This window comes from Nyctereutes procyonoides, unplaced genomic scaffold (assembly GCF_905146905.1).
Source record: "Nyctereutes procyonoides isolate TBG_1078 unplaced genomic scaffold, NYPRO_anot_genome, whole genome shotgun sequence".
In the NCBI taxonomy this organism is placed as follows: domain Eukaryota; kingdom Metazoa; phylum Chordata; class Mammalia; order Carnivora; family Canidae; genus Nyctereutes; species Nyctereutes procyonoides.
Genome location: NW_026575159.1, coordinates 3,216,455 through 3,238,792, shown reverse-complemented (window position 1 = coordinate 3,238,792; position 22,338 = coordinate 3,216,455). Strand labels below are relative to the sequence as shown.

The 22,338-nt window shown below is 35.2% G+C and overlaps 1 protein-coding gene across 5 annotated transcripts in view; it reads left to right on the top strand.

The window, feature by feature from the left end:
• The window catches only part of ANGPT1 (angiopoietin 1), a 242,052-nt gene that overhangs the window by 208,569 nt on the left and 11,145 nt on the right, over nucleotides 1-22,338 (top strand). For all 5 annotated transcript variants that reach the window (XM_055313861.1, XM_055313860.1, XM_055313863.1 and 2 more), the window contains exon 8: nucleotides 20,943-21,073. In XM_055313861.1, the coding sequence (XP_055169836.1) occupies nucleotides 20,943-21,073 (131 nt within the window). The remainder of the gene's footprint in view (nucleotides 1-20,942; nucleotides 21,074-22,338) is intronic.

Genomic DNA, 22,338 nt, shown 5'->3' with positions numbered 1-22,338 from the left:
CTCACCACCTACTAGTTATAGTGGAAAAGTGGAAAAGACGGAAATGATGCAAATCATGCTTCAAAATGAAAATTAGGTTGTCTAGGCCTATGGTAGTGATACAAAAACACTCAGTCAAGACTTCTTAAAAGCATTAAATTTCAATTTTCACAGATGGATTGTTTTAATGTTGGCTCAGGTTCTAGAGGATGAGGAATTAAGTCCAGCACAATATTATCATTGTTGTAGTTCTTATTGTTGTTACTATGATGAGATCGGTGTTGTAAATTCATATGCACAAAATTGATGACAGAGAATTGACTCAAACTCAGGGGTACTTCAATTAAGTACCCCTTTCTATCAAAAGGTGTTATATTTATACTTTATTTATTTTTATTTTTTTAAGATTTTATTTATTTATTCATGGGAGACACACACACAGACACAACACACACACAGAGAGAGAGGCAGAGACACAGGCAGAAGGAGAAGCAGGCTCCATGCAGGGAGCCCGATGCGATTCTCAATCCCCAGGACTCCAGGATCATGCCCTGGGCCAAAGGCAGGAGCTAAACAGCTGAGCCACTCAGGGATCCCCTATTTAAACTTTATTTACCTTTCTTAGATTATTATCTTTCACATTGTTTTGAAAGTGGCAAAGAAGAGGTAAAATGTTATGTTTTTTATGATTTACATAAAAGATAAAGTGGGGCATAATTTAGAACTTTTTGGTAAATAATGTGAAGGCAAAAATAAATTCAAATAATCGGATCAATGTACACAAAATTCTGGATGTACAAGCAGACAAACTATACACTTTCCTATTAACATCTCTGATTTTTTTTCAATGAGCAACATGTACACTAGGAAAAAAAACATTAATAAATGGCTAACAAGTAATGTGGTATGGTAAATTCATTCCCCAAACCCTTATTGTGTTACTTCTGTGTTCCAGGAACCCTACTAGACACTGCTAATTTTGCAGTCAGTGATGAGATCTCTAGTCTCCCAGACCTCAGAGTTCAGCTTTGTAACTAGCTAGGTCACTAAATAACTGGCTGGCATTTCTTGAGAACAGGGAATGTATTTCCATTACTTTTATATCACTACTCATTAACACAATATCTGGCACATAGCAGGTCCTTAGTAATTGTGTATGACGGGGTTTCATAATCAGTAAATTAATTTTGCAATGATTTCTAACTCTCCATATTGTAACGATTCTATATCAGCTTTGAAAACATGATTGTGTACATTAAAGTGTTGGCACCTAGCTTTGAGCAAATGCAACTGCAGCAACCAAAGCCTCCTCTTTTTCCAACCTGTGTGGCCATCTTGTAGCTCAGCTGTTTCTGCTGCTTATGTCTTTCTGAGACATACTGTTCCTGTAGAGTTTGAATCTACGACATTTTCATGAACACATCTCATTTTAATATATTATGCATGGGATTGTATCCTTGGAGACATAAGAATCATTTTCTTAACAAACAGTGATGATGTCACCACAACAGAGGGATGAGAAATGAATCTAAGAGTTTTCATCGTCTCAAGGGAGGGTGGTGAGGGTGTACATAATGGCAACTCAAGAAACCAAAGAAGAGACATTTATAAAATGCAATGGAGTGTAAGAAGAAATGTTTCCAAAGAGGTCAATATTTGGGGAGTTTTATAACAAGAGAAACCACTGTAAAACATCAGGGGTACTCTTATGTAAATGTTTTGACCTGAAACTTGAAACTATATGAAACTTGGCTAATGTCAGACAGCCTGACAATAGGACTAGCAAATAATTAGTCTAGTCTTTTTCTAGGCTCCTGAAGAATTTGCTTTGGTTCCTTTCCAAAATGTCTCTTAGCTCTTAGTAGGTAGGTAGGTGTGTGTGTGTGTGTGTGTGTGTGTGTGTGTGTATGAGCATGTGCTTGTGAAGCTGGGGTGATATTAAGACAAAGAGTGCATGGGAAGGTTTAGGAAAATTGTCAGAATCCAAAGTAGGCTTCAGGGTGCATGGTGTGACTGTCATCCTGGTATCTGTGTGAGGAAGGAGCACATGTTTCCTCTTAGAATGCCCCACTGCCCACATTGAGCCATTTCCCATCCCTTCACTGTATGAGTCTGACCTTCACCCATCTGATGTACATCTATGACTGAACAGCAAGTCTTCCCAGATAGAGTGAGCCACACACTCTGGGATCCCCATTTTGTAAACCTTGAGACCTATGATTATAAATCCAGAAGGCAGTTAATACTTTAATTCCAAACCTCTGGGTTGTCAAGCAAAGAAAGCTGAGATCCAGAAATATGCAACATTTTTCCCAAGGAAGGAGAAAGACTTAAATATGGGATGTTTGACTCCTACCTAGTTTGGTGTGGTTTCTACTTTGCATTGCTGCTGTACTAAAGTTGGTGGCTCTGGACCTCTCTCCTGCCAGGACCTAACAGAAAATAGGTCTGTAATCATCACCTTGTCATGCTATTAAGTATAAAATTCATGTTGGCATCAAATGGGAAATTAAAACTCATTAAAACATAATACCTATTCTGGTGAAAACTTACTTAAAATAAGCACACTATCAAATGGTCTTCCTTACTCTTTTAGAGAAAATCAAACAGAAGCTTGAAAAGGTAGTATACCCGTGTGACTTCCCTCCCCACCTGTATCATCACTCGCTCAGCCAGGAACACCAAGTGTGGCCTGAGCTAGAGCTCCAGATGTCCAACTTTGCTGCTGCTTTTCCCCCACTTATTTCTCTTCCTTCTGAATTAGGAAGGCATGTCTCATTGTGGTAATTCATTAAAAGGACTAATACTAGCATTTGTTTACCATTTTATAATTAATGAAATGGTTTTTTTAACACTTTAGGCATTCAATCCTCACAATGAATTTTTGATATAAATATTATTAGATACATTTTAAATATAAAGAAACTGAGGCTTTGGTCAACTGACTTCTCAAACTCAAATAAATTTCAACTAAAAACACAGCTTTGGAATTCATGTAGGTTTTTGTTTTATTATATTTTTTAATTTTCTATATTTTTTCCTCTTCCAAATTAAGTTCAGATGATTTTTTGAGAGTTTTTTTTAAGTATCCTGTCTTAATAGAAATTTTATTTTGGAAACTGTTATAATAGCTGCGGTCATAATGTATAAATCTAATTTTAAAAACTCTTTCTCATGCTCTGGACACATACTGATAAAAGTAAGTGTTGTTGAATGGATAGATAAGCTTACAGTGTGTATATAGAATAACATATTTTCCTTGTATCCTCTAAGGAAACTCCAAATGAGCTTCTCAGATAGAAAATAAAATCTGTGAAACCTAGGAGAATATAAATAAGAAAAAAATGTGAGAGTGTCATGATAAACACATCATGTAAAATAACACACAATTAATGTGAAATTATTAAATACTTCCTCTAGAGAGGTAGTATTATTCAGGCCCTCGTCATCTAACACCTAAACTATTGCACAGCTTTCCTGTCTCCAATCTTGATGCTTTCAAATATATCACCCACACTATTGTTAGGATGGTTTTTCTAAAAGATAATATGACTTTGGTCTCTGCCCTCATTCATATATTTAAGCAATGTTCAAATAACTATAGGCTAGGGGTACCTGGGTGGCTCAGTCAGTTAAACATCCAACTCTTGATTTGGGGTCAGGTCATGATCTCAGGGTTTTGAGATAGGGCCCCACATCAGTGTAGAGCATGCTTAAGATTTTCTGTCTCCTCTCCCCCTCTTCCTCCACTTACGCTTTCTCCCTCTCTCATTAAAAAAAAAAAATCTGTAGGCTAAAGTCTGTCACTTAAAAGTGTTTATGACTTAGCCCTACCTACTCATTCAGCTATCACTAATATACTCTCCTACAACCTCACCCAACCAGATACCCCCTCATTATGATTAAATTCTAGAAACTACTTGCAATTTCTCAAAACCTTCTATGTCTTTTTTAATGTTATATCTCTACCCCCACACATAAACTCAACTTTGGATACGTGTTCTAAACCTTTAAGATTCTCCTTTGTTCCAGGAAGTTTTCCCCCAATATTTCTATTATGATATGTGCTGTAATGTGTGAACTCACCCATAGTCTCCCTTCAGAACTATAGCACTCCTCTCAACTTCTGGAAATGTTGCTGATTTACAGCTTGTGGTCAGAGTCCCCTGCCTGAGCATTGCCTGTGGCTGTCACATCACTGAAGGTCACTGTTCTTCCTGCAGACAGATTGCATCCAATGATTAGTCAATATAACAGTGTATAAAGCACTCTTTGCCCCAATTTGGGACAATTTTGAAGGGTCATCCCAATTCCAGAATGCCACTTGGGATTAGCTGAGCTCTTTACTGTAACTGTGTGTGAACCACCCTCTCTCTGTTCAATACTACTTTTTCACTCTGCCACAGGGATTGATCCTGAGAGCCCTCCCGTGTAAGTCTCCCTACACTGATTTCCCAGAAAAATGCATCACCCTCACTCTCAGGCCAGTTTGGATGTTTTATGCTCCCATAGATCCATAACAATCTGTGGATAACTAACCAGTGTCCACATTCTATTATAAGTATTTATTAAATAACTATGTGTTTCCCTTTTCTACTATTTCTAAGCTTCTCAAGTATAGGAACCATTTTTATCAAAATTCAAGATATATACCTAAGTTAGCTAAAATATTAAGTAACAGATAATAGCTAATATTTGATGAGCACATGTATGAATCAGATACCTTGTTTTTACATGAGAAAACAGACATGGTACAAAGTCACAGTTACTAATATGAGTCAGTTATTTGGGCTTTGATCTCATAACTGCCCCTCATATGGCCATCTCTCCATAAAGGGGAATCCAGGAGTTACCTTCTAGAATTAAATGCATTTAAACCACATATTCTAACAGATAAAATTATTTCTTCTGATCCTATTTCTGTCTTTAATAATTTGAATGCCCATGGGCATTATCTTCTCTTTTGTTCTCAATTTTCTGTCTATAAATTAAGTATTTATAAAGTTCCATATACCTAGAGTTATCTTTGTGTATATATTCCTTTTCATTTTATGCCTCCTTGTTTCTTTGATAAATAATTAAGTTTTGATCTATTAAATACTTTAGTAAAAGAAACTATCAGTCTCCTGGAAACATCAGTTTAGGGCTTACAGTGACCTTTTACTTATGAAAACTTTGCTGGTCCTAATATTCAGAGTTAAAAAGCAAATGCACAAACACTACTACCATAACAAATGCTTCAAAAATAACAAATTGTGGATTTGGGGAGATGTTATGATCTACTAGGAAGTGCTTTGGAATAGGAATCTGAAGATCCGGAAATTATTAAATAGTGAAGTGTGGCTTCAATATCCATAAAACCAAGTTGGTTGTATCATTGTTCAGAAGAACAGAGCCATCAGCATTACAGAAATAACAGATTTGTTATACACATTATACTTTATACCACTATGAAATGAGCTGGGGAAGTAAGGTCTGGAAGGCAAAGGTGGAAAATTTTAAAAAGGTTCAGTAACACAAATGCTTGAAAACCCTGGCATGGTGCTAGACCAGTTGGAGCTTGCAGGGAAATTCAAGAAATCAAGGATGTCCAGAGGAGGACCACAAAGCGGGGAGATAAACGGAAAGATGTTACTTCAGTGTAGCTATGTTACCAAGCAAGCATCTGATGGTGGGTCTGGAGCCACTGACAGCATGGGAAAGTAAGCTGGATGCAAAGTGGAAAAGGACTGGTAGTGCAAAGCTGGGAACTGTCAGGCATCTTTGCCATATCTACTGATGGTCTGAGTCAGACTACTGCTTCACTTCCACCTTCCAGATCTCACACAAAATCCTTTTTTGGTCATCTCTAACTTGGAACCATAAAAGGAAGGGAAATTCTGGGAAACATACTTCCCAGATTAACCAAATTGACAGTAGCACAATCTAGCTATACCTTGGATAAATCACTTTTATACCTTAGTTTTCTCATCCTTAATAGGAATAACGCCCTCTCTCCTATCATCCTCACCATTTAGTTATAGGGATCCAATCAGAAAGAGTATGCAAACATACTTTGTATTAGACAAATTTAAATACCATGTAACCATGAAAAATATTTACTTATTTTTAATTCAGTTTTCATCACGCTCAAGAAATTTATTACTGGTTTTAATAAAAAAATTAATTATATTTCAATATTGAAAACTATACCCCACTGTTCCTGAAGTGTTCTACTGATTTGTATTTTTGTCTGTTTATTGATTTGGCTTCAGGCCCCAGTCCAGGGTCACTAATTATATCTGTGATCTACCACATATCTACCATAAATATTCTTAAACAATCTAGGTCAATTTTTCTCAAAAAAAAAAGTCCCTTTCTCAATTTATCTTATTATTCGTTCCTGATGAGATTCAAATTAAGTCTTTTTGACAAAAATGCTATATAAATAGTATCGTACTTGCCATTTTATCACATCCAAAGGCACAAATAGTCAATTTGTCCCATTATTGGTTGCACTAAGTTTAATTCACTTAAGGTTTTGTTTTTGTTTTTGCAGCAGAATATGTAACCTTATAAAGAAAATTCATACAAAATATCATAATGTATAAAATCCATAAAGCTTATATATTTTGGTTGAAGCAGCTGTTGGAACCTACTGCAATATTTTTTTGGCCCTTTCCTTGCTAGCAACTCAGACATGTATAGAGCATAGTTTTAAAAATGTTGTATTATTATAGCTAAAAGAATAAAGATTTATCATTTGGAAAAAAATTAGTTGTACTACTTTAAGGTATAAAAAGAAAAATAAATTTATATAAAAAATATTCAGCCTAATTTAGAAAGGCATAGTTTATTGAATGAACATGTTTTGTTAGATGAGTTATTTTGCATGTTAATATTTTTCTATTCTCGGTTATACATTATTCTTTAAATATATTCCTTTATTTTTCATGGTATTAACTAGATTAGTAAATCCTTATCACAGATAGTATAATGACAAGCCTAAAGGTAGTCCTTCTTTGAACCAACAAAAAAAAAAAAACTCTATTAGTAAAATACAAATGATAATATTTAGCCGTTTATAATGTACATCTTATAGTTATAATCTTACTATAATATTGATGCACAATTTGGGAATATTCTTCATATTTGATTATCTGCATATTATTGGTTGGGGATGAATGATACCTTGAGGGTAGAACTGACTATGGCTGTGTTAAAGCCTTGTTCTGGAAGAGATTCCACGTGAAGAGGTGAATGGAATGTTTGAACCAAAATTAGAAAACTTGAAAATAATATAGCCATTAAATATCATTTTGTATAAAATTTACTTTTGGCCAACATCTTTATTAGGAAGGAGTTTGATGTAATAGGTAAAACCTTGTACTGGGAGTCACGAGCCATAATTTCTAGACTTGGATCTGTAGTTATTTTCTGAATGACCTTGGGCAAGTTACTTCACTTTTCCAAGTCTCAGGTCCTCAGAAGTAAAATGAGAAGGTAAGGATGAAATCTTTCCAATTCCAAAACCTTTTTTATTTGTTTTCTTAGTCATTAAAGTACTCCCATGTTATGTATATATTTCAAGGACAAAACAAATTAGTGTAGATTGAGAAGAATTCTCTCGAGCCTCCCACATAAACTTAAGCCCTGCATTTTTGTAGGTATTGCAAAACTTGTTTTATTCTTTTTAGTGAAATGTTTTTCATTTCTCTGCTCCTCTGGGCTACATGGTCCTGGCTAGAACCAGTAGCAGATGTGTTGAAATACTAAGAGGAAAGTTATTTTTTATAGCAATTCTGGACTGATCAAGGTAGAAAAAAATAGGGAATCTCCTGGCAGTTTCTACTCTCTTGAATTTTTAGCCTAGATTGCAAACTTGAGGCTTTAGGTAGTTTTATTTGTATTTTCAAACAATTTCTCCAATGTGTGAGTTATATTACTTTATATAGACTATGATTTTTGTTGCAGTTACTTCCTAAAACAGAGAAAGAATTGTTTTGTTCAACAAAATTTGTATTTTATACTCTGACTGAGACAAAATATTCAAAAGGAGAAAGGCATGATCTTACAAAGTCACTTTATACCTCTTAGATCTTCTAAGGTTTAGGAAAATCTCTTTATTTTAAAGCAGTCTCTAGAGTCCTGGATTTTTCTAAGCCAACAAAATAGATGCCCCAGTCCTGTTAGGTCTAAAGATTCCCGGAGGATTCCTGCTTCAGAATAAGTAATGCTGGGATTAAAACAACTGCTGTTCTAGAAACTTAGAGGTGGGCAAAGATTGCTAGAATCAGCTAGCACTGCCTCCAGGAAATAGTTTGGGAGCTGTCCTGTGACATCTGTGGCGTCCTCCTAGCACTGTCCACCACTGAAAAGATGAAGGCTCTGTGTTCAAGGAATGAAATATTTGTTATGTTACATTATGTGCTATCCTAGGATAAAATAGCCACAGAGATTTCAATAGAGTCATATATGTGTGTAAGCATGGGGAAGGGTTGGATCATAGACAAACAGGCAATTACAATACCATGAATCAGATCTGCACTTATTTATTTGTTCACTCGTGAAGTATGGCATGAGTAAGGGGATCTAACTGATTTGGGAAGCTGAGAAGGCTTCCAAGGGATGGCTTAAGTTGACAAAAGATGGCAGGCAAATTGAAATTAACTGGAGGAAGAGTTCAAAATTGAAGGTGGAAGAAGGAACAGCATATATAAAGCCCCATAAATAAGACCTGGTATGACTTGTAAGGCATGTGGTTAGGTGTTATGGCATGTGGTTAGCTATTGCTTAGCACAGGTTATATGCGGGTAGGGACAGCACATGATGCTAAAAGCAAAGAGGACAGAGAGACAACTAGTAATATGAGAGAGACTTAGCACTGACAATTGGTGATAGCATCTGAGGCAGCCCATTTGAAATGGTCTTTTCTCATATTTCAGTCAATTTCTTTTACTCAGTGTTTTCATCAGTTTTATTCAATAAATATAAACAACAATGTGCAAGGAATTATGAGTGAAATGAGATCTACAGAACTCAACCCCTATTCTTCAGGAGCTTCAAATCTCTATGGCTGACTTGATTTTCATTATCCTTTAGGTCTTAGCTGGATCTGAAGCATTCTGCTTTTTAGGTTAGATAAAAACTCTTTTCTTTCTGCTGTCACGTTGCCCTGTGCAGATCTTTATCAGAGTCCTTATTACACTGGGTTGTAACTGACTATTATTTGGCTATTCCCTAGATTGCTGCCTTTAAGAGGGCAAGGATCTCTCCAAATTGTTTGACATATGCTCAGAAAGGAATCACTTTCTAATGAATATATGAAAAACATATAAACAAAGATTTTGTTGTTGTTGTTTATTCAAAAGACACAGCTGGTTACTATATGGCAATTGTTGATCTAGATGCTGGAAATTCAGAGACCAACAAGTCAAAATTCCTTCCCTCAGATGTTTATGTTTTAGAAAGGCAGCATATGCCATTTTCTATGTAAGGCTTTTATAAAGTACAATGTCCTTTAGTTTTTTGGATTTTTGCTGGAGTAAGATTCATTTATTTCCCTGATCTATTCAACTCCAAGCTCTTCTTTTTTTTTTCTTTACCTGCAAATGATATTCAAGAATTTCCATTTTGTATGATGCCAAACAAATGAAATAAAATATTAATAAAATAGACAACATACCTTGTTCCCTCAGCCGACTGATCTTGGAAAAGGATGCTACGTTGTTGTCACTCATAACTAGTTTGTGGGCTACAAGAACAGCTTTCTCTGCCTACAATTTTGATAACTGCCACTAGGTGACAGTAAACCTTGATTTTTAGGACTCATGGATGAATAACTGAGAGCTTAATGAAAATTACAAGATTTTAATTACACTTTTTGAGTAGAAATTTTGAAATTGTCACAGTGACAATATAAAACATTTATTACCCTGTAGCTTATACAATAGTTTTTCTCTCTAGATGATTTATTTCTTTTACAAGGGCCTTTACCCATTTCAATCATAAACACCATAAAACCATTTGAAATAATTATGGCAAGTATCAATAAGTATCAATATTAAATGCATCAACTAGAAATCCTGTGTTAATAGTAGCATCATAACCTTCAACTTTAATATTAAATAAAACATTTAGCCAGACATTTAAAATATTTGCAAAGTGCTCGGATATGACTCTTAGTGCTAACATCACAAATGCCAGTGTTTATGCTGGTCTGCTTATTCTAGTGAAAGAATCAAAAGTACTCTTATTATGTGGCTCAGTAAGGAGTTCAACTCAATAGCTGTATAAAGAATGATTTTAGCTTTATTCATTTTTAGGCTGTCAATGAAAAACAACTTCCTTTCCCTTGTATGCCCTTATAATCAGTGGTAGAATTTTCTAAATATGAAGATCAAAAGTCATTATATAAGGGGCACCTGTGTGGCTCAGTAGTTGAGCATCTGCCTTGAGCTGAGCGCATATTTCCAGGGTCCTGGGATCGAGTTTCGCCACAAGCATCCCATGGGGAGCCTGCTTCTCCCTCTGCCATTGTCTCTGCCTCTCTCTGTGTCTCTCAGGAATAAATAAATTAAAATCTCTTAAAACAGAAGTCATTATATAAAAATTTGGAGGTCACATAATTGTTATAAAATAATTATTTCAATGAACTCTGCTTTAAAATAATAGATGTGATTAAAGATCAAATGAATAGTTTGTATCTATTTATAACTTGACTTTTAAAATATACTTTGTGTTCTTAGCAGAAGAATTACATCTGAATGTTGTATTGTTGTATGCTTCTTTGGCATCTCCTAATCTAGAAGATCTACTGATTATGAGAAGCCTTAAGTCAGTATTTCCTTGGCTTGTTAAAAAACAATGTTAAGGGTACCTGGGTGGCTCAACCAGTTAAGTGTCTGATTCTTGGTTTTGGCTCAGGTCATGATTTCAGGGTCCTGAGATGAAGCCCCACAGCAGGCTCCATGCTCCAGGAGCAAGCAAGCTCCAGGGCTTGCTTGGGATTTGTTCTTTCCCTTTCCCTCTGTCCGTCCCACTGTTCTCTCTCTGTGTGTGTCTCAAATAAATAAATAAAATATTTTTTAAAAATGAAAAAAATAATTTTAAACATGTAGATGTCTAATATCCGTAATTATTTTATTTCTTAACTAGATATAGTTTTGCTTTTATCTACATGACTTCACTGAAATTACTCTCTTAAAAGTGTTATAATTATTTTGAAATCAGATCTGCATTTATTTATTTGTCTATTTATCATGTTGCTAATATCTCCCTGATACTATTCAGTTGTTTGCAAACATATATTCAACTAGGGTGTTTGTTTAAAGTGCAGATTTCTGGATTTTATATCCAGAGGTTATGATCTTGGAATAGGATCTAGATATCTCAGTTTACCAACTACACCCAGGTAATGCTGATGCAGAACTAACACTTTAATGACTCAAAAAGGAGACACCATGCTTTTTGGTTTTGTGTGCTCATAGTTTAGAAGACAGTAGAAAATGTGATCATAGTTGGCTTAAAACAAAAGTTGCCCGCTGCAGAATGTTTTAGAATTTCTTTTTTTTTAAGATTTTTAATTTATTTATTCATGAAAAACACAGAGAGAGAGAGAGACAGAGAGAGAGACAGAGGGAAAAGCAGGCTCCATGCAGGGAGCCTGATGTGGGACTGGATCCCGGGACTTTGGGACCACACCCTGAGCTGAAGGCGGTGCTAAATAGCTGAGCCACCCGGGCTGCCCAACATTTTTTTTTTTTTAAATCAAAGAATTATGAACCTTTTAAAAAGGTGATAGCACTATGGATCCTATCCCTAGAATAACTGGGAAAAAAAGCAACTAAATTTTGCTTATATTTCTGTGTGATTCAGCTCCACCCTCAAAGCCCTTGGGTAAGAATAATTGGAATTAGGCTCTAGTTGGACAGTAAAGAAAAGTGGTCTATTTAGCTGGGGTTGAGGATGGATGGGATACATTGAAGGAGATTGAAGGAGACCAGGAAAGGCTTCATGGAGGAAGTCCTTGGGAATTTGTGAAATATGAGTAGGTGCTCATGAGGCAAGTATGGAGGATGATGGCAAAAGGAGAAAGGTCTTGAGGTTCCAGCCAGAGGAACAATGTGGACAAAGACCCAGAAGTGGAACAGAACCTGCCTTAGTTAGACAGCACCCTATATGGGGGAGTTTTCACTGTGATACAGAAAATGGAGGACCATGTTCCATGATAAGGAGTTTGGACACTATCTCATACTAATTTTGAAGAGAAACAAGCACACTGATGATTTTGGTCAACAGAAAAATCTGCTTGCACACTAGAGTCTTATTTGCAGAACTTATAGCAACACATTATCCAAGTACAACAAGAGAAAGTATTTCCTTTTTGCAAAAAAACCTCAGACAATGCCTCTCAATGGTTTTCAACATTCTGCTCACCCTTTACCCTCTCTCTGTCTTCCCCTAGGGGATGCTGGAAAGAACGTTCTTGCTGCTGTTTAAATAGAAATTAAAATGAGAACAAACCTACCTCCCTTGAACTTGCTTATACTAAAAAGTCACCAGTTTCAATCACAAGTTTAACAAAGCCTTGACTTAATTTTTGGTAAAAAAGCAAAACCATAAACTCTCTGAGATGGCCTGGTTTTTAAGGCACCAGAATGGTGTCCAATCAGTGAGCTACTCATTTGGAGCTGACTCTGTCAGCCACATGTGATGCCAAGGGAATTGAAATATGTTTAAGGGACTGTTTGTATTTTTTTACAGAGGTCTTGGTGCCATGTGATTGATTTTGGCACTCAATTTTTTTTATGTATTCCTAGAAAAGAGGAGGAATACTGGAAGACTTTGTTTTATTTAGAACTAAAACTAGGGAATTAGTACAGTGTGTATTTCTAAACTTTGGGAAGTATTGTTTCATTGCCACAGATTTCATGAAAATTATTTTTACATTAACAGAATAGAGTGTATTCTCTCAGCACTTTGCAAAGGCACAGAAATAACAGTATGTGAATTCTCGGTTTTCTTTAGAGGAAGCATTTCTCATGAGTTTTGAACACAGGCAATCTTCATGTCATAGAGAAACATTGAAAACTATATTTTACTTGAGTTTGAAACTGGGATAGCTGGTAGCAATGCTTCCAGCATCAAGAGCTTGAGAAGACCTCGGTGGTTGATAAACTCAATTTTACAAAGTTCTTTATTATATTAATATTTGTAAATCAGGGGAGAGACATTAAAATGTAGACTGGAAACAAACAGATGGAAAATTCCTGTGAAATTTATGCATGTATAATAAAAATCAATATATAAAACAGTCAGAATCAGAGAATAAATAAAACTGGATTTTCTGAGCTGAGGTTTTCCATAACTGGATTTTATCTTAATCACAGCAAAGATTCCCATGACCATCACTATCTCAAGCATTTTTCACACTTGCACATCTTCCACTAAATGTGTTAAAAAATGAATATCATGTCTACCTCAGGTCATCTAAGGCTTAAGAAGCAAATAAGATAATGCACCCTTCTTAGCATAGCTATTAGTTTAATATAAAGAAATTTCCTGATTGCTCAATGAGCAAAGGACAAAGGACACCAATTCAGGAAGATTGGACGGGATGAAGCAAGCTTTTGGGGAGGAAGGATGAGAGTTACAGGATGAGTTGCCTTGGGTGCTGTTTTCAGAGAATTTTCCCAGTATCAATTATGGGTAAAGAAAGGGAAAGGAGATCACATTCTGGGTTCAGCCAATAAAGCACCCTATTATATGGCAAGAGAAACTTAGGATTTTCAAAAGATCAGAATTTTAATTTCTAAGGAATAAGCATTTGAACTAAAGGATTTGAACTAAAGCATTTGAACTAAAGGATTCCGGCATCTGGGTTCAAAAAGTGTAGACCTTTCTGATTTCAAATAAGAAAGTAAATGTCCCTGGGGCTTGAATTGTGAAACATAATTATAGAGTTAAAATGGTAGTACATATAAGCCATCTCTGGAGATGAGTAAAACTTAAATTCTAAATTTTAACTCTTCATTCACATTGATTCAATAAATTTTATTGGATATCTGTTATGTATATAATATATGGAGTTTACAGTGATGGCTGAGATACTCATTAGGAGTTTACAATATGGTAAGAAAGAAAAAACACATATATAAATAATAATGCTACAGTAGGCAAAATGAGATGTGCCACAAAAGAAGCAATTTATCTGTGCAATGACAAGTAAGAAGAAAGAGAGGAGGCTTCCTATATAAAAATTTGGGCTTGTCTTGAAGGATGGTTCATTTTGGACTTGTGAAGATAGGGAGAAAGAAAGGTACTAAATCAGTAAAGTTCTGTTCCTTTAAAACAACGAGATACACTCAGACAATCCTGAACTACAGAGAATAAAATGTTTTTGTCAAAAATGTCATTCCAATTTTTAAAAAATAGAAAATATTATTTAGCTAGAGATAATTTTACTATATTAGCAAAGTCTAATTATCTAGCTAATTTTTTTATATTAGTAAAGTCTAATTAGGACTCAAGTCTCTCCTTGTGCTAAGATAAATTTATATTCTTTCCTTTATCTGTAGGCTTCCAGTCTTAGTAGTTCCTCTAGAACTCTACATGCTTAACGAACAGGGCATTTTAAACATAAAGAATTTCAGCTTCAAATATTAATGTAATAAAAGGAATAAAATCTATCTTAAATGCTTAGTATCCAAATAAGTTCATTGTCTGTCTTTTCATTTAACATTCCCAGCACACTCAAATGATGGACAGAAACCCTTTCCTTTCTTATCTGTTTTTTTTTATGTTAGATTAATCTCAAAACTTAATTGTGTTATGGACTTCACAACCCCTTTACTGAAAATATCTTCTTTATCCCTCTCTAAAAGCCCATGTCCTCCACAGCCTCCAAAGCTAATCTCTTCCACTAAATATTCTTAGCAGTTTAGCATCTCTTGAATTTTTCTCTTAACCTCTTTCCAACAGTACTAATATTTGTATACTCTCCAGTGATGTCTTTATAGCACCAAACAAATGCATAATCTTGCTAAAAGTCTAAAACATTCTTTGCTGTATATGTGGTTTGACAAGAGAAAATTATCTTTACTCTTAGCGGAAGATTCCACCTGTGTCATTTAAACTCAGTTCTAAAAGACATGTTCTGCTAGCCCCCTTTGCTAATGGTACCCAGCTCTTTTGGTAAGGAAGAGAGAGTGTTAAAAGCAGAGTCAACCCTGGAGTAGCAGCAACCAAGAGACAACAGTGTTGGGAAACCCTGTCCGATTGAGTCATTGCTACCAGGCTTTGAAAGAAAACCATGGGGGTCATTTTGTCTTTTCTTCAAGTGATTGTGAGAAAGACAAACTAGTTCCATATGGTGGCAGGGAGAGAGCTCAGAGCCAGAATGGAAATCTGCTGCATAAGATCTCCTCAAGCTTGTCAGTTTGAAAGACCTTAGAGTTCAGATATCTGAGAGTCTTTCTACTGCTTAAAAGAGCCAAGGCCAAACTTCAATTTGTCATCCATAAAATTCCCACTGCTTTGAGTAATGAAAGAGACTCTTGGTTCCCTGAATACAGTAAAGATATAAAAATGGTGAGAAATATGGCAGTTTCCTAAGTGGACAAAATTTGTGAGAAACCAGACTCATGACCCTGGACTGCCTATTTTAAAGAAGTTACAGAATCACTTGTGTGATTCATGGGTATATTTTGAAGCCTGTTCTTTCATAATGGAACTCACTATTGTCCTATATTTATTAAGAAATATGATTTAGCCTTTCCAGTTATATAAATTTCTATAACTGAAAGGAAAGGGATAACTATATTTTCATTGAGGATTACTAGAGAATCATCTTAGATGACTAGGGAATCAGGACCAGTTTCAATATGCATTTATCTGTTTCATTTTTCTTTAAAATGCTAATTGAAAAAAATCCTAATGCTGACATTCTTACAGCCTCTGACCAAATTGTGCTAAGAAATGTGGGGTTTTTCCTCATTAATAATGAAAAGATGGGTTTAAAAGGATGAATACCATGATTTTACTTTGTGGCTGCCTTTTTTTTTTTTTATCACATCTAATCATATTCTTTGGAGTTTTTGTGTTATTTTGGTGGGGGGGGTTTCTTTTACTTTTTCTTCTTTCTTTCTTTCTTTCTTTCTTTCTTTCTATCTATCTTCATATTTTTATCCTTAAGCCAAATACTTTACTCTGGAATAATGTTTTGTTTTTATCTTGTAACACATCATCCATCCTTCTTGCAAGCCACATCTACACTGCCTGAACACAAGAAATAGATGTCCAGGATTCCCATGGTATTATTTTGGGGGAGTATTCTCTCTAATGACTCACACTTCAGGTTTCCTTTCACCATGTTCAGATACATGGCTGACTTTGGCCCTTCTTGTATCAACTTTTCTTTTGTAAAGTAAAGTTTCATTAGCAGAATATAGAAAGCCATAAATAGCTAATTATACATAAAGACATTAGAAATTAGGCAGAACCACTGTTTAAAAGAACCACCTAAAGATTACACTTGAGCCTCAATTCAAATAAGTTTTCTTATCTAATTAGAAAAAATACTTGGCATTAGTGAATGTCCAGCTCTTTGTTTGCCTTTATCAAATAACCAGCTAAAATTGTTGGCTTTGGGTCAATGACTCCTACTCTGTACTAGCTAAATACTAAGAAGGAATGAGCCCCTGAACTATTCAGATGACCTATCGTTAACTACACAGTTGCTCCCAGAATCCTTATGGGATTCCACAGAAGCATAGTTGTCCTCATTTGTAACTTTCTTAAAATTGTGGTGAGAAAAATTATTTTTTTGTGAAACACCATCTCTATTTCCAAGGGCAAGAAAATGACTGTCCATTGGTACCTCTACTTTAGAAGAGCATAAGTAGCTCCCCTGTGACATACTAAGTATATAGACTCAGGGGAGATGAATACTACTATATATAAATTCCAAGTTCTACTCAGTTTTGTACAATGAAAACTCTCTAAATATTGGTCCTTTCTACTTTCATTTCTTTTTCACTGAGATATAATTAACATATAACATTATATTAATTTTCAAGCATGCAACACAATGGTTTAATATGTATATATTGTACATTGGGCCTTCCAGGAATGGGGACAGCACGTGCAGATATACAGAGAAATGAGAGTGTGTTGCTTTGAGGGAACAAGTAATTGATTAGGCTGGAGTTTTATGTACATGGACAGGAAATAAGCAGTGAGAGGTGTGGGGGTTTGGGCAGTGTGGGAAGAAGTAGAGGAGGGTAAGATGTTTAAAGTCCTTGTAAACCACAATAAGGAATTTACAGTCTTTCAGCTGTTGGGAAAACAAATGAGGGATTTTAACCAGAACAGAGGAATAATAGGATGCACATTTTTGGTGGGGACAGGTGACTTGGGGACCCTATTCTTCCGCCATCTTGCCCCACCTCCCAGGCCACAATGACATTTTTAAAATCAAAAACTGTGAAGTCCCCACATTACATACATTAGGTTCTTCAGTCTATATTATCCCACCTGTAATAAGGGACAGAGTAACTTTTTCAGATTTGAAACCTCCTCCGTTTTGCGAGATAGACGGGGAGAGTTCTGATCCAGGCAAGGGCTTGAAATGGGACAGGTCTATGACTCCTCCCCAAATCTCTTTTAGCCAACCAGATGCAGGTTTTTGAATGAGCCACATGGAGCGTGGATTTTAGGACAAAGGGGAAGGAGCAAGATTCAAGGTGATGAGACCAGTTGTAAGGATTCTGTAGCAATCTAGAGAAAAGCTGCCAGAACTAGAAGATTGCCCTTCTAATGTTGATTAAAAGGATCTGGAAAAATGTCTTGTCTTTACTTTTACAGACTCTAACATATAGCAATAATGAAGGTCATAGAGGTAAAGATTAGGAAAAGACATTGTTGATGTTTATTTTATACCTCATTCTATATACTTGCATATATATTTGAAGATATATGAAAGCACTCTTAAACTTGTAACAATTGATGGTATTGTCATACAGTAGCTTCCAAATTATGTTGGAGAAGAATAAGAAATGGCATGAAAAAAATCATAAAATTATGTATAGAAAGCATGAAATAAAGAAATATGTAGAGTATAATTTTACTTTCATTGTATTTATATGTAAAGACAAACTGTTTTGAAAGATGCAAAACTAATATAAGTGAATACTTCTAAACAGATAAGACAGGCCTGTGGGCAACTTTATGTGCATTGTTCAAAATTTTTATAAGAATTTGATCAGATAGTACATATATATTTAAAATAGACAACATTTTCAATTTGGAGGAGAAAAAAAGACAAGACTAAATGTGTATAAACCATGATGTCAAGAATAGTTATATTCAGAGGTGAGATTTAGGTTGCTTTTTATTTTCTTCTTTTTGCTTTTCTCTACTTCCTAAACTTATAATTGGGCATTCCAATTGCCATGGTAACACAAAGAAATCATTGTAAACTATGAGGCTTAAACTTTAATTCTCCTGTGAAAGGATAAAAGTATAAACTACATCCAGCACATAGCAGTTACTCATTTAATATCAACTGAACATTTGTTCTTAATTACCTACAAATAACAGTGCAAAAAATCATTGTGTTCTGGAATCTCTATCCCCATGAGTGAGCTTAAAGTGACTATAGGGATAATGGTATTGACTTACCTTTTGAAGAAAAAGAAAGAAAATCATCACAATCATAGAGAAGTCAAGAATCAGAGCTGGAATTAGCATGGCTCATCCGAGAACACCTGTAGGCTAATCTCACCCAGTCCCAGTGGAGCAAGAAATTTAATCCTTACAGAGTCACAACTACTCAATTTTGGAATCATTCATCTTCTTCTCCCTATGGATTCTGTGTTCACCAAACAAGCAACTTTCCAATTATAATTTGGCTTTCTGTGTGAAATTCTCTCTAAGAAGACCATGAGTCTGAACCCACAGTGTTCTTATTTTGACTGTGAAGGGAGAACTGACAAAAGTCTCCCTTAGCTTTGTGAGTATTTGTCTATCTCTGAAAGGCTGAAAAGTGATCAAATCTAGAAGGTTGTGAATTCACTCAAGTAATTTGTCCTAGGCTACCACTGGGAACCTCCTCCTTTACTTTCCTCTGATGAAACACATGTACATGTGGGCTGCCTGCAACACTTAAAGAATTCTCCAATTCTCTATCACCAGTGACTTTTAGCCTGCTCTCAGAGTATTAAAATACAAGTTTGTGTACGATAATTTAGCTTTAGAAGCTTCCTTCAACCTACTATTAACTACAGGTTCTATTAATCATTGAAAACAATAAAACCTGAGTAGGGCTTAATTGTATATTTTACTCTGACTCAAAAATCTCTGCAGAGTATCTGTAAAATGTTTTGGTGCAAGCATACAATAGTATTGTTATTTGCTAAAACTAATATCGACCTCACAAAACACTGGGAGGATCTATGCATATACTTAGGTGCAAACACAAGTCAAATCTATATGTGAAAAAATAAAAACCCAAATATTAATTGATCTGTATTATTTCTGTTTAATAATAATGTAAAATTTGTTCAGAACTGGTGCAGGTCCTAGTAGTGTCTCCCTCATACAGACTATATTGTGGGTGCATAAGATACATAAATGAGACTCTGGTACAGAAGTGGTATGTGGATGTGAAAGAAATATTGCTAGAGGATTTTGATGAATGAGACTTCTAAGAGGAACCATGTTAGGTAGAATTAGAAAGAAGGGTAGAATTTCAACCAGAGAAGACCTTGAATATCAGTGACACTCTGACAACCTTAGTTTAGCTATTCTGAGCCCTGAGGAACCACTGTGGGACTCAAGCAAGTTTGCACTTGTTCAAAGTACCCAGATACGAAAACAACGTATAGAATCAATAGGAAATGACCAAACATCAGAGAACTACATTAGGCACCAGTTGTGATTTATCCACTAGTTTTTGAATTCCTGGCCAGAATTCTTCAATCAGCAGAAAGTAACATGAGATAGAAACTGAATATAAATTCCTAGGCCTAATGAAAAGGCCTTTTCCATAAATAACCAGATGATTTTCTGTAAGTGCAACTGTTAACCTATAATCTAGTTTAATGTAAATTTTATATAAGAAATGTTTTTAGAGAGTAAGGTAGGTTAGGTTCTTTGAAGAACGGCATATTTGAGGTTAAACAGTTGGCCTTTAAACTTAATATTAGGGATACTACTAGAAGGTAAGCCTCTTATGGGCATAGCCTTTTGTCTGATAAATCTTAAATACTTAGAACAATTTCTGTTATATAGTATGTGTTCAACAAACATTTGTTCAGAGAATGCATAATGATTAAAAACTTGGATTTTTAAAGTCAAACTGCCAAATTTTAACTTATTTATCTCCTCTAAATCTTGACATGCAAAATTGGTGTGTTGATGCCTAGATCACAAATCTAACATAAAATTAAATTAAATAATAACTGGAAAGCATTTAGCAGAGTGGCACAGCAGAGCAAGTCCTCAATCAATGAGAATTATTACTAGCATTGCTATGAAGAATAATGTTCATCACATCATCACTATTCTATATTAACATAATTATATGTTGTAATGACATTCTACAAGACATTTTTTTCTTTGGAGATTAGTACTTGTGGTAATAAACCCATTTCCCTTTTGTGAATCCTTCCCTATCACAGAACCATATGAATTTGAATACGCATTGTGAAATAAACACCAAGCACACAAGCCATAGAGAATTTTACTATCTGTGAGTTTTCTTTCTTTCTTTCTTTCTTTCTTTCTTTCTTTCTTTCTTTCTTTCTTTCTTTCTTTCTCTTTCCTTCCTTCCTTCCTTCCTTCGATCTCATAGTAGTTAGTTAGAAGGGCTGAGTACAAAGAAGGGAGAAAATGATGAAAAAGGCAAACGTTCAACAAACTGGTCTTCTGGGTTCTGTTACTCTGTTGAATGGCTTATCTTTTCCCTTTTTCTTTAACTTCAGGTTGTATTTAAAGGGTCACACTGGGACAGCAGGAAAACAGAGCAGCCTGATCTTACATGGTGCTGATTTCAGCACTAAAGATGCAGATAATGACAACTGTATGTGCAAATGTGCCCTCATGCTAACAGGAGGTAAGTCCTATGGGGCCGTTCTCTAAGTTATGTTTCATTGGTTTGAAGCTTGAAGTTTCTTATATATGAGAAAGGACTGTGATCTTCTGGTCAGGAAACTTAAGAGCAAGTCCTTAGAGATTATTTTGTTCTGCCAACTAATTTACCATGTGTTCTTGTGCAAGATGTTGCTAGCATATTTATAAGTTTGCCTCCTCCCCCAATGTCTATAAAAGGACCATAGTAAGCTTGGTTCTGAATACATTCTTTAGCTTCTTAAAGTGCCAGTTATTCTGCCTTCTAAATAATCATAATGATACCCATACTGGAATGAATAACAATTTGAGAATTCACCACACAAGGAGAGAAAAAAAATCCTCCTTACAAAGTGTTTTGAAACTCTATAGTAGAGTTCATTGGCCATTCAATTGAAATGGAATAAGAAGCATAAAGAGATATCGTTATAACTAAAGTCATAAAATTCAGACCAGCTACACAAGGGCTTTGCATTATAGAATATTGACTTCTGCAAGAGGTTTGAGCTGGTATAAGAAATACCATTAAATAATACTGTATCACTGAGTAAGAAGGTTAATCCTTTTTGAACTTTTTAGTAACTTTCCAGCCTTCTGATTGCATCAAAGAGAAATTCTCAGTTTGATGCTAGCATATCTATAACATTTGTTTTCAGCACTTCCTCAATAATCACTCAATAACCTTCATAGCAAAGAAGGAACCTTGGGCTTCAGGCTCAGGGCCTTGGTTAGACAATGGAACCCACCTAGAATTAAATAAAGTGATTTTGTTTTAATTTTATTGGGTTTTATATATAGCAAGTGGTCCTGTTTTTTTTCTTTAAAGGAATTATATAATCTTTGCATTTTTAACGTAGTCACAATCATTCATGTAGAACATACTATTGATTTAAAGAAAAATATTAAATATTAATAAAAATTATAAATGGATAATAGGAAATATCTATGACATTGATACATGACTAATTGGGGTTTGAGAAACACTAAGCTAAAACCCAATGGCAAGTGATGTAGCTCAAGTATGTTCTAAGCCCTGGCAAGGAAGGAGTTGGCACCAAACAAAATTATAAAGGAAACTTTCTTTCCAGTGCTTCTGCTCTCACAGTTTTAGTGTTCTTTCACTCTCTTCATGGAATAGCAGTCACTCCAACCATTAGCTGTTGTGATTCTCCTTCTGTATTAATCTACAACAGAACATGTTTTCATGGCAGTAAGATAAAAACTCTTGAAACTGATTATTTTTCTTCCCAA